Genomic DNA, 13,945 nt, shown 5'->3' on the forward strand with positions numbered 1-13,945 from the left:
CTGGGTCCCCTCATCCCCTAGACTGATAAACTCTGAACTTTGGTTCTGTCTGTGTATAATGACTATGTGAGTGTAATGTGCGCATGCGTGTACACAGCTATGCTAACACATAGGAGCCTGTCTCTGTGCGATAGCCGTTAGCCACGCTCTCCTAGGTCAGCTTTGGCTCTTCCAAACTCTTCACACTTCCGCTCTGATCAGATACATAGCAGATAATTTATTCAATACGGATATGGCTTGCAGCCAAGCGAGGTGAAGTGAAAACTCAGAATTTACTATTGGAAATGATTAGGTCTAAAAATAATAGCACTTGGTGGTTAGTAGACTCGTGTCAAAAACTTGTACGTTTTAGCTGGGCAGTGGTGGCACACGCCTTTAATCCCAGCACTGGGAGATAGAGGCAGGCGGATCTCTGAGTTCAAAGTCAGTTTGGTCTGTGGAGTGAGTTGCAGGACAGCCAGGACTACACAGAGAAACCCTGTCTCAAAACAAACAAGCAAACAAGCCAAGCCCAAGCCCACAGTTTTTTTACATAGGGACTGAGAAGTAGCAATGCAACCCGCTGACTAAGGCTTATTTTACACCACGTCGGAAAGGAAGACAGGCTTCAGGGTCAAACTGCGATCAGCGTCCTGGAACACGGCTGTGGGAATTACACAGCGAAACGTAATCCTCAGCCTCTTACCATCTGGGGTCCACACACAGTGCCATCAGCCACAAACGCATAATCTCTGCCATCTGACCTCATAGATAACCCGGGAGGCGTGGACAGGCACACCCTGTTATGGACGTATGAATATACCACAGACCGGGCTGCGCTTTTTTGATTCTTGTGTGGCTGAAAGCAAGCTAATTTCCCACAGAGAACATCCCTGGAAATGGAAAGGACAAAATTCATCATTTTACTTTTCAGTGATCCCAGCTTCCTTAAGTATTGCGTGGACAGTGGCCTGAATGCTTGGCTCATGTCATAAAACGGGAAAAATGACACAGCAGCAACATTGTTGTATGATGTTATAAGATTTTTAAAAAACATAAACGGCTAAATGCAAGCAGATTAATTAGCACTGTGGCAGAACTGAGGTGTATCTACTTAGTTTACACCATCTACACATGACTCTGTTTTCTAGTGCAGGTCTTCAGGGACACTTGGCTGACTTTAATACAGCTCAGTCAGGCTGGACCTGTCACCTGAAGGTGCCCAGTGGTGGCAAACCACGTATTCTTTCAGTATCTTTTGATTATGTGCCATTATTATTATTATTATTTATGTATATTATTATATCCCATAGAATTTAACAATACATTTGTCACTCAAAACCGTGTGTACATAGATGCCCATACATGGAGGCCAGAAGACAGCAATGGGGGTTAGGCTTCAAGTGCCAGTCACCTTTACTTTTTGTCTTTCGCTGGCCTCGGGCTCACTGAGTAAGTTAGGCTGGGTGACTAGTGAGTCCATGAGAGCTGCCTTTCTCTCTCTCTCTCTCTCTCTCTCTCTCTCTCTCTCTCTCTCTCTCTCTCTCTCTCTCTCTCTCTCTCTCTCTCTCTCTCTCTCTCTCTCTCTCTCTCTCTCTCTCTCTCCTCAGCACTGAGATCACAGTGTCGACCACCACATCTTAGCTCTCTTCCCATGAGTTCTGTGGCTCCAACTCTAGCAAGACTTTTCAGGAGCTAGAATTTTCCCAGCCCCTTGTGACTTTTTAAAAAAATACCCAAGTAAAATTCTGGCAGCACTTGCTACAGGGCCGTCAGTCCCTGTGCAGACCCAGGGGCTGTTTTATGCTATAATAAACCACGTTACAATAGTCCAGGCGAGCCATTGAGACATGCTCTGTGGCTTTACATATCGGTCATTTGGAAATAACAAACAAGGTGAAAATTTCTTTTCTCTCAACAATCATCTGTGTTTAAAAAAAAATCAAAATATCCACTTTAGGATACCTACAGTGACAGACAGACTTAAAACGTGAGCCAACTTTAATACTTAATTTAGAACAGAACACCCTATTTTCTAAAAAGTGGGCAATTCCTCTTAATACATTTCATCCTATTCCTCATTCAGTCGAATTCTTGCGGGAGGGGGGTAAAGGGGAAAACTGGAGGAAAGTGAAAACTCTGAATTTCTATGAGATCACACACATACACGTGTGCACGGTGTTCATGGCACATGCGCACATGAGTGTGTTCATGCATGCATGAGAATATTTTCCTATCATACAATTTGGTAGTTGTTTTGATTTAGTATTTGTCACTTGTCAAGCAACGGGACTCAGAAAAACAACCACACTTTACATACATACTTTTGTGCACATTGGGATGAATTTTTAAAACCACAGCTTGCCAGTTTTCCACGTGGTGAATTAACTTTCTCAAAACAGGCATAGGAGGCGCCTTTCGAACCTACAATGGGAAACATGTCGTTTAGGTTATTATCCTTAATGCAGCTTACACGCTCTTTAGTCACGGACTCATAAAACTGTCCTTTCAAAATAGGCATGTGAGCTTGATTTTCATGGGCAACGTGCCAATGCCATAACACAAAACAAAAGGGATCATATCCAATGCTAGTAGTTACACTGGTGTATTTACGTATTTCTTTGTTGTTCTGAAACAAGGTGTACTATACATCTCAGACTGGTCTTGTCCTCAAAAATCTCCTGCCTCAGCCTCCTGAGGGTTAGCATTAGATGCATGTCCATCTTTGCCCCCTTAAATATTTTCTAAAAATATGTACTGTGTGTGTGTGTGTGCCTGCGTATGTGCCTCGTACCTGTGTGTGTACACGTCTCTATATGTAGAGATCAGAGTGAAAGATTATGTATTGCTCCTCAGGCATAATCCACCTTGCTTTTGATTTTTTGATTATTTTATTTATGTGTATACATGCCTATAATATTCAATCCTCTCAATTGGTGATCAGATAAATAACCAAATCAGGCCTGAACAATTACAAGAGTGGTTAGAAGGCTCTCTCTCCCTAGATGAAGACGTGCAGGCACCAATGGCTGATGGAAGAGGGAAGACCAGTTCCTCCTGAATCAAGCTCTCAGGTAATGTTACTTAATCCCAAGTAATCTTAAACACCTGCGCAGAGGCGCAACGCCAAATGGGCTCAATTGGCTGTACTTAAACAATAAAGAAGAGGCCATGAACTTGAGAGATGGGGGGACATGTGAGGAGTTGGAGCAGCAAGGGAGTATGGAAATCATGTAAATATAGTGCTCATGTCTGAGATTACTTAAAAATTACATTTAAAAAGGGTTTAAACAGAGTTGACTCACAATAAGGCAACTTAGCCCCAATTAGTTTTTATAAGGTAACAAGTCCAGTGTCAGGAAGAGGGTGCCTCTTAGCGAGGTCCTATAGCTCCCCAAACATTATAGATTACTGCCTTTGCTCTTGGCTACTTTCCAGAACTTAACAGGAAGATCCTGTAGCTGAAGAGGCTACCAAGCTGGTATGACCGGAAGTTTCATCCTTACTGGCTAGCTTTAATGGTGCTAGTACATGATACGCATGTTACCAGAACAAAAAAAGTCATTATCCTACTTATCCATCTGCGATCTTGTACACTACAATTACAAAGGCCTGGCGAGATGTGCACACTGGTACACTAGTGGTACAAGTGTCCTGGGAGTAACCAACCACTTTCTGTTTGGATGTAAGGCCAATCCCATAAGCTGGAACAAATACCTGGTACTGTAATTTGGGATAAGGACATGTGGCTAGACAGGTCATATTGCCTAGGGGAGAGTCTATTATTCTCACAACATGAACTAGATTAGATTCTTAATGACTTATGAATATACCCATACCCACTCTGTCTGCAGCATTTTTCTGAAGGCTCCCTCCTCACATCAGGCCACCCTTCATGCTGACTGTGGCAGATTTTTCTTACTCTCTTCTTCTAAGCTCTGTCTTAATGAAGTTCCTCTCCACGTTTTAATTGGAAGCCAATCTTTTCCTTTAAAGCCCAGTCATGTTATCTCAGACAGGAAACTCTGTCTATCCTAACTGTTTTCCAGTCATAGCCTACACGCCCATGGGGTTCTCTGTCCATCCTGAAGCGTATTTCCTGTTATTTCCCAAGCCCATTGCTCTGGTGTCTAACATTGCATTGTAAACCTGATATGTATTCAAACTATTTTAATCATTTGACATAGAGATAATCATATTGGGGCACACCAAAAACACCAGCAGGCATGCAGGAGTCTTATCTGGATTTCTCTAAAATGTTATTTGAAAAAAAATATGAATAAGGTCAAAACGGGAGGATGGTGAGTTCAAAGTCAGCCTGGACTATGTAATGAGACTTGTCTCAAACAAACAAAATCTGTCACAAATCAGAAGCAGGAGTTCTGGCCAGGTAGCCTGTGGCTGCTGTTGCATTGCTAGTTCCTTGGTCAGAAAAGAGGTTACATGTGGCTCAGCTTTGTAAGGCTCATGTTTTCAATACTGGATTATGAATGTGGTAGATAATAGAAAATTAAGCCATCACTATCTGCTTATTTGCTACTCATATTTTAATATAATTTAGGAGGAATGGGCAACATATTTGTTTTTCAAGCCAAACCTACATGGCATTTTTCTTGGAAAATTTCAATCATGCTTTTAATTTTTTTTTTCTTGAATTTCAGTTTCTCCCTCCTTAAAACTGTGACCCAGGCTCTTCCTCATTGAGGCCCTATGGCATATAATACATTCTCTACAGAGCAGTCCAAGTGCACCACAAATACAAAAGGAAGCAGTACCCTTTCCGAATAAACCGACACACTGGTCGTTGAGAGCTTGGCACCGTCCGTTGTAGCAGTACGCAGCTCCCAGCCTGCACAAGTGACCATTCAGCGCAAAGGTGTCGGGAACACAGTGGTTAGAGGATCCATTGCAGTATTCTGTGAAGTCACATTCCGGGTCAACAGCCTTCCTACAGGGAGTGCCTGCTGGTGACAGCTAGGGACGGGAGAAAAAAAAAAAAAAAAGACCAGGAGCTGAGAATGACTCTATAATTATTGGTCAAAGGACTCAGCTAAACGTGTGTGGTTGTGGCTGAGGGACTGACACCTCCCCAGACTAAGAATTCTAGAAAGGGAAATCCAGGTAAAATACCCACTGGGAAGCCCAGAGAAGGGCAACTGTCTTTGTGATAGACACAGATCCCCACGGACAGCAGGCTGGCAGCTGCCCACAGCCTTGCGAACTCTGACATGAGAAGCATGGGCATTGAGAAGCACAGAACATTTGGTTCCACCTCTGATGCTGGCAAGACCCGGAAGCCGGGTCCAGCTTTGACTCTTACTGGCTTATTCGTGTGGGAGAGACAATGAGTCTCTTTAATATTTGCAAATCCGTAATGAAGATCACATTCTCATGTAATGGAACGCATGCTTAGAATACTGCGCGATCAGCACATCTCCCCGCCACCGTTGATTATTCTGAGAACAGAAGGGTCTCTCTGCATAGTTCAGATGCATTTTTATGGCTGGTTGAACACATTTCTCATCTGTTGCCATCCATAACAAAATTTATACTTTCCAAATGTTGAACTACCCTATGTATTGAAAACACAGATACACACACACGCACACACACATGCACACACATACACAGACTATAGCATCTGTAATTGAACTAATGTTTAATAATGAAAAGATAATTGATAAATAAAGAAGTATCTTTAAAGAAATGAAAGAGAAAAGTCACAAGTTAGAGTTTCGTACGCTGGAGATATACATCAAGGTGAATGAGAGGGCCAGCAGGATGCTTCGGTGGACAAACGTGTCTTCTGCCAAACAGGATGAGGACAAGGGCCCCATACCTGGAGAACTCATGGTGGAAACAGAGAGCTGGCTCTGGTGTACTCATGACAATTCATACACACTCAATTTTTAAAAACTAATGGGAAAGCCGGGCAATGGTGGCACACGCCTTTAATCCCAGTACTTGGGAGGCAGAGGCAGGCGGATCTCTGTGAGTTTGAGACCAGCCTGCAGGACAGGCTCCAAAGCCACAGAGAAACCCTGTCTCGAAAAACCAAAAAAAAAAAAAAAAAAACCTAATGGGAAATAAAGCCTTTCCTAGGCAAACAATAGCTGAGAGAACCCACTCTCAGTAGACCCAGATGATCCAAAATAGTCAAGTAGTCAAGGGAGGCTTTCAGATATAAGAAATGCAGCATGGGGGTGGGGGGAAGTGCGGCTCAGTGATAGAGCACTGGCCTAGCATGGACACAGGATGGGATGTGTCTCAGTATATGCCTAGCATGCACACAGGGCAGGGGTGTGGTTTGGTATATGCCTAGCATACACACAGGATGGGGGTGTGGCTCAGTATATGCCTGGCATGCACACAGACCTGACTTTAATCCTTCACAGAATAAAGAAACAAACCATTAAATAAGGGAAGTGCAATTAAAATATAAGAAATATGATAATCCACAGATATTTGCAAAGGGAAATGAACAGAGTAGAAAATGGAATACATGGCATTATCTTCTTTCTCCTTGTATGTGAACTAAAGGATTCAAAGGTGGCAACAGCATTGATGACTATGGGAATGTTTTATGTAACTCGTGGTGGTTTATCATGGAATCTCTAGAGCCCACATTCTTTGGATCATTCATTCCACGCTGTTTTAGTTAATCTCGTCTTGCATTACTGCGGCTCAACTTCCCTTTGCTAAGTACCAGCCACTCACCTCACAGCTTGGTGTGCAACATCGTCCAGAGCCACACTTTGCAGAGGCTTTCAGCCTGCATGTTTCAAAGTTGCAGCACTCTTTAAACTGGCATTCCTGCACTTTCGGAAGAAAGAGGATTCCGGTTAGGATAGATGCTCCAGCTCTCCTTCCTTCTCCCCTTTCTTTCTGAGACAGGCTATCATGTAGCCAAGACTGCTCTACAGTGCAGTGGAGGGTGCCAGTGGCCCCCCTCACTTTCCAGCCCCCACCTCCCAGGCTCTGGGATTTTAGGAAAGCACCACCACCCACAACTTGGTAACTCTTGCCCTTTTATCTCAGCTTTAATTCGCATGCTGTGCTCCTAATTACATTCATCGAAGCTTCACCACCCTCAGCTTTCATTATTTCTAGAATTCCCGAAAGTATGTGGGACTGAGAGCACTAAGGAAATAGCACTTAAATCAGTTGTTGATCTCGAACGTGAAAATTTTGGAGATTGACTCAGAATTTACTAATATGGAATGCATTGGGTTGGGAGGAGTGTGACTTCCCAGGAGAAACAACCTTTCTTCAGTACTCCCATTGATGATTTGTTTGCTACACATTTCTATTGAGAATGAAGCTAAACTCTAGGAAGGAAACCAAGACACATTAAGTATTTATTCACGGACCCTTTTCCCATTAATGGTGTTGGCGGTGGCCTGTCTACGGCATAAGACACCTCCATTTGCTCGCCAAGAACATGGAGTGTGTATATTAAGACGGCGTTGGAGGCTTCTGGTGCCATGGTTGTCTGCAATGCTTCTGTGATACTGTCGTTATTTATTTCACATGGTTAAAATGACCCCCGCTTCTCTTGATTTCTCCATATAAGACATAGCAATCTCTCTTATTTTCTATCCTGAAAATTTCAGGTCTTTCTGATTGGCCTTCATTCTCTGGATGACTCTGACTGCACATGAGATAGGGGACCAGTAGGGGAGGTCTATAAACTTCAGAGTAGGGCCATCTCAGGAGGTCACAGACATTGAAAGTATCAGTTGTAGGTTTTGTTTATAGACCAGGTTTGAACACTGGGAGCAGCAGTAGACAACAGTTGGCATGACGGGCAGTAAAGCCGAGAAGGATGAGCAGTCTCAACCTGCAAGCCAGTTCATGCTGGGCTACACAGAACCATGTCGTACAAAAGAGAGGTGGGAAAGCAACTGATCTATCTTCATTCTCATTATATCAGTTTTACACTAAAGATGCCACCATACGCCCAGCATGTACTCTGACAGCATGCTCTGTGCTCTTCGGATTAGAACAACTATGGCCAAACTTGAATGTCTAGTGCTCACCATGTCATTTCCACAGTCACACTCTTCATTAGCTTCCACAATTCCGTCACCACACACGGGCTGACTCTGTGCTAATTTTTGCACATCTGAAAGGTTGCCAAGGCATCCCTCAAAAAATTTTGAGGCATAGTGCTTGTAGTCATGCATGCTACAGTTGCTAAAAGTCTTCACCCCACTGGAACTCCTAAAGCAAAATAATAGTCTCAGAGAAATAAACTTAGCTACTAAAACACATTTAGACAATGCTCCATTAGTAAATCATAGAACCCACGAGATGAAGCAAATAGAAATATAGACTTCAGCAGAGGGTAAACGTTGTGGAGTAAGATACGTCACTGTGATTGGTTTAATAAAAAGACGAGTGGCCAATGGCTAGGCAGGAGTGCCAGGCACAGAAGATGCTGGGAAGAAGAAGGGTGGAGAAACCAGCCAGGCACTGATGTGGTATTTCTCTCTGTATACCGTGAATATGTTTTTTTTTAACCATTGGTTAATAAAGACTCTGTGTTAGGCCTGTGACAGGGCAGAATTGAACTAAGCCAGAAAATTAACTGAATGCTGGGAGAAAGACGACAGAATCAGGGAGAAGTCATGTAGCTGCCAAAGGAGACAGATGCTCTAGAACCTTGATGGTTAACCACGAGCCTTGTGGTAAAATATAAAATAATAGAAATAGGTTAATTTAAGATGTAAGAGCTAGCTAGAAATTTCCTTACGCTATTAGCCAAACAGTATTGCAATTAATATAGTTTCTGTGTGATTATTTTGGGACTTGTCAGCCAGGAATGAATGAGCAATCTCCACCCACAAGACATAGAATGAGTTGGACACACACATGGAAAATATTTTATATGCTATCTTATTAAGCATAATATAACATTCCAACTTATAATGTAGAAATTAATAAAAATATTTCAATGTTCATCAAATCATAAGATCAATGTATAAAATTAGTTACAACTGGGGGCTAAAGAGATGGCTCAGCAGTTCTAAGCAGAGGGCCTGGGTTCGATTCTTGGCATTCACATTGTAGTTCACAACTGTAATTTCTGTTCTAGGGGACCCTGGACCTGATGTCCTCTTCTGTCCTTAGTGGGCACCATGCATGCACATGGCATAAAGACATACATGCAGGCAAAATTCACATAAATAAAATAAGTCTAACAAAGAATTTAAAGATAAAATTCATCATAAAAATTCTTACATGGCTCCCTGTTGCATTATGCATGGAGCTCTGGGACAGGAACAATTACTGACATCATCATATGACAATCCTATTTGAAGGCCAATCAGCTGAGTGATAACTACCGATAATCCCTCCAAACCTATGTCTTCTGGATACTAAAATAGAGAAGATGAAATAGAAAAAAAATTATGTAAAAATAATACAAAGGCGAGTGACAAATGTCTTTGCAATCACAAAATTTTATTCTATAATTCTTTTTATATTGAGTGTACCTTGTAATAATTTTCTTTGCTATGCATACCCATGGCTACTTTAATTTAGCTGTATGTCTTTATTTGTACATTTATTAAAATAATGTGACACAAACCCCACAAAACTACACATATTGTAGACATGCATGTAACTTAACACAGAAAATTCTATGAGTATGAAAAAAACCTAATAGGTATGCTTCCCTAATGATGTGGTATCTAAGTTTGAGACCTAGATTTGACAATTGAATGTTAAAGCTGGAACATGGCATGGGTCCAGACACCCAATTATGGAACACCAGATTTTGAGGTAAAATATAGAATCTGGAGTCTTAATGCCCAGTAACACAGGAGTCATGGTCTTCTTTTATAATTATCTAACTTATATGAATATTGGATAAAGTCATTCAGATGAAGAGACTCCTCAAAATAAAACACCTTTCAAGTTAAAGTGCTCAAAATGATTTCAGTCACAAATCAGCAAAAAGTGCCAAGACACATCCTTCTCTGGGGTTTAGCTTAATTATCTACCACGGAGACCGAAATAGGAATAAAAAGCCTCCATCTAAAATAACTCCAAGGCCAGATGGATTCATAGCAGAATTTTAGCTAACTTTCAAAGAAATTATTCAGAATAATAGACATAGAAAGAGCAGTCCAAACCTTCTATGAAGCCAGTACACCAATCCCAAACTGAAAAAGAAACCAAGTAGACAGAGAGGGAAAACTTGGGATCTCAAGCTCCGCCAATCAATCACTCCAATTCCAATCTCAGATAAACACAGTCATTGAGAAGCCCCGGGAAGTGTGTTGATTTTAGTGTAGAGCCCACCTGTTTTGTTATTCATAGTTTTGAGCACTCAGTATCCATCTCTATTTGTTCCTCTGGTAAACGTCAGTTTAGAAGAGCAAGGTCTTTTCTAAACTGTTCCCTTCTAGAGAACCCCTTCCTATTTTGATGATGCTTTCTGAGCATGAGACCTGACTGGACTATTACACGGCTGGCAAACAAATCAGACCAAATCCAGCCGCTGCCTGCTTTCGTGTACTTTATAACTAAGAACAGCTTTTATATTTTAAAATACTTTAAAATTTCAAGAGAAAAAATATTTTTCTGTGCATGAAAACTATATGCCATTCAAATATTCATGAATAAAAATTTACTGGCACACAGGTGACTAGAGTTGCAATGGCCACACTGAGCTCTTGTAACTTGTTAACCTCTGAGCTAGAATTTCTCTGCTACTATAAGGCATACAGTACAGGTGAGATCATTATAGGACCTTTAAGCAGGAGAAGCAAAAAGCCTGACTATAATTTTAGTTTTGTCAGCTCGCCACAATCTAGAAGCACCCGGAGAGTGCCTCAATGAGAGATTGTCCATGTTGGTTGGCCTATGGGCATGCCTGTGGTGGGCGATCTTACTTAAGATAACTGATATGGGGAGACCCAGCCTACTGTGGGTGGCACCATTCCCCAAGCAGGAGGGTCCTAACCTGTATATAAGTGGAGAAATTGAGCTGAGAACAAGTAAGCAAGTAAACACATAAGATTCACTTCTCTCTGCTCTTAGCTATGGGTGTGGCTGCTTTAACATCCTGAGGCCGTGACTCGTGACTCACGTGATATACGATGGACTGTATCCTGGAATTGGAAGCCAACTGAATCCCTTTCTCCATTAAGTTACATTTTGTCAGAGTATTTCATCGCAGCCATGGAAATAAAAGTAAAACACTCACCCACCAGGCAGATGAGCACAACCTGCTTTGGTTGGCAAAAACATCAGAGAGGGACTCGGGGCTTCACTTATCTTTGTCCCTGCAACATCGACAACTGCCTTACATTCCAGCATTCAGTCCATCCCAATTAAAGTCTCATAGTAACAGATTTAGTGAAGCTGTGCACTAATTTGCATTAAAACTCCGCAAGAACTAACGAGCAGTATGGGTGAGGCATGCTCCTCGGGTACATGTATCTCTTGCTTACAAGACAAAAACAGTTTTCTACCGCGGGATCTGAAAAGCACTGGTTTATCAGGCTACAAATCATTGACGAGACAACAGAAGATGCCCAAAAATCTGGGATTAGGAAACCAAATTATACTTCAACTAGATGCCATATGCTACCACCATCAGCACTAGGAAAGAGTTATCTCTTGCTGAGTTGTTGACCAGTGGATTACCATAGACTCCTCCCCCACCACAACTGGAACAATACAGGCTATATTACCAATGTTATTGGTTACTGTCCACAACTTGACAGTAAGCTACTACTGCTGAAGACATCACATATTCAGTCATACAACATATACTCAACGGAAGCTTCATACCTAATGGCTAGGTTGCATAGTGCTAGAAGGTGCTATGCACACTCCTGGGGGAGAAAAGTCATCATCAGCTTCACACAGTTATGAACACTGAGGGATACATTCAAAGGCCAGGCTGCAAGATCTGCCCTCTGGAGCAATAGTGGCACGAGTATTTGAGAGTAACCAACCACCTTTTCATTGTATTGAAGGCCACTTTACAAGGTGGAACTTAAACCTGTCACTCACTGTCAATAAGATCAAGAATCTGTGGCTAGATAGGTCATGGTCCCTAGTAGAAAATCAATTATTAGTCTGCTAAATGGATACAGCATTAACAAGATGCCTAATGACTTATTGTTATACCTATATATAGGTCAACGCATCTCTCAGCCTTCATCACTTCATCTTCCCGTGAATGGAAGTTAACACAGAGAGCCACAAGCGGTCAATGCACAAAGAACAAGAGACTCGGGAGTGCTCAGCCCTAAGTGGAACCTCTATATCACACTTCTCCACCTAACGTTCAGGGGTTTATATGGAAGAGGGGACAGAAAGATACAGAGTCAGGGGTGATAGATGACTTCAAGGAAACTCTTTTCCAACAAGCCAGATAGATGTACATATGAAACCATAGCAATTATGGCACCATGCCCAAGTCTTGCACAAATTCAAGCCACACAAAATCCCAGTATGGAGGACATGAGGTCTCACCTCCTAAATGAGGAGCTATTGACATTTGATTGTTGCTAAGAGAGGGAAAGTCATTTTTTTTGGTGGTGTGAAACCTGGTATAGCGCATTACAGAGCAAGCTCCATACCTAGGAATAGTAGGTTTAAAAGAGGAGAAAGATGGGCTGGAGAGATGGCTCAGCAGTTAAAGGCTAGGCTCACAACCGAAAATATAAAAGAGGAGAGAGCAGGGAAAGGAAGAGATGTTGAGGGGGTGAATGCAGTCAAAAAACACTGTACAAAATTTTCAAAGAATTAATAAAAACATTATTTTAAAAAAAAACCAGAAAAGTAAGCTAATTCTCAATTTAGGGCATCACTGGGGAGACTGGGTCTAACAGCGTGCAGGTGAGGGACTGAAGCCAAAGGAAGGGCCTTGAAACACTGCAGAATGAAGCAGAATACTAAAAGCAGAGAAAAGATGAAGTAAAATGATTTTATATGTGTGCATATAATTAATAAAGACTACTGTTCTGAATCATAATGTAGATGTCCGATATGCAGAATTGTCTGACATGCTACCCCTGTGAAAGGATCATTCAACCTGCTTCAAAGAGGTCGCGACCCACAGGTTGAGAACTGGTACTATAGATGCTGCAAGCAAGCAACACACAAAAGTTCCTAAGGGGATTAATAGAGACCAGTAAATTCCAAGGTGTGTGCATGTGTGTACATATATATATATACATATATTATTATATTAGATATTATATACATATTCTAAATACTACAATTAACCAGAAATTTAAAAGAATCAAATCCCTTCTCCTTCACCCAGCTCCCATGATGCCTGGCTTCTTTTTTTCCTTGGTCATTTTTAGAGACGTAAGTCGATGGAATGTGAAACAGAAATGCACATGTTCCAAAGGAGACGGAACAAGAACTGTCACGTCACAGCTGTGCACCGTGTCCTATGTACAGTGTCAAGAAGAGAAGACACACTCCCCAGAGTGTCTCTAGTGCAGAGAAAGAGGACTTCCTCAAACACAGAGGAAGGCAGACATATTTTATTAAAGAATTTAGACAAACCAATGTGATGAAATTATTAAATCCGGGAAGAGCCACTTGTGTAATCAAAGCAATTTAGTATTAGTCCATTATTTGGCTCATAAGAGAATAAAATGAAATTTGTGGAGATAGCATGAAGGGTTATGAAATGGCAAACTCAAGTTGATGGCTTTTGCTACTGCCTGAGCTTGGACACACGGAGGCGTCTCTACTTTTGAGCTAATGTTTGTGCTACTTAAAAATCCCAGGCAACTTTAGCAAATGCCACAACTAGTTAGTGACAGAATTTACTAGTCTTTGTATTATGCTGATTATGCTTGAAATGTGTAATACAATGGGATGTTCTTAGACTCCAACAACTTTGTCCCAACAGAGTAATAATGAATAGCCATACATAGGATGGAATAAGCTGTTGAAAACCATTTAACGACTGCGTAAACACTTA

The 13,945-nt window shown here is 41.6% G+C and overlaps 1 protein-coding gene across 1 annotated transcript in view; it reads right to left on the reverse strand.

The window, feature by feature from the left end:
• The window catches only part of Adam18 (ADAM metallopeptidase domain 18), a 39,935-nt gene that overhangs the window by 9,677 nt on the left and 16,313 nt on the right, over positions 1-13,945 (reverse strand). Inside the window, exons 10-15 of the mRNA XM_050146730.1 lie at positions 9,223-9,359; positions 8,019-8,202; positions 6,697-6,792; positions 4,755-4,953; positions 2,304-2,403; positions 686-872 (exon numbers count right to left, since the gene is read on the reverse strand). Coding sequence (XP_050002687.1) covers positions 686-872; positions 2,304-2,403; positions 4,755-4,953; positions 6,697-6,792; positions 8,019-8,202; positions 9,223-9,359 — 903 coding nt within the window. The remainder of the gene's footprint in view (positions 1-685; positions 873-2,303; positions 2,404-4,754; positions 4,954-6,696; positions 6,793-8,018; positions 8,203-9,222; positions 9,360-13,945) is intronic.

The sequence above is a fragment of the Alexandromys fortis genome, unplaced genomic scaffold, assembly GCF_014885135.2.
Source record: "Alexandromys fortis isolate MF-2015 unplaced genomic scaffold, M_Fortis_MF-2015_v1.1 scaffold_55, whole genome shotgun sequence".
In the NCBI taxonomy this organism is placed as follows: domain Eukaryota; kingdom Metazoa; phylum Chordata; class Mammalia; order Rodentia; family Cricetidae; genus Alexandromys; species Alexandromys fortis.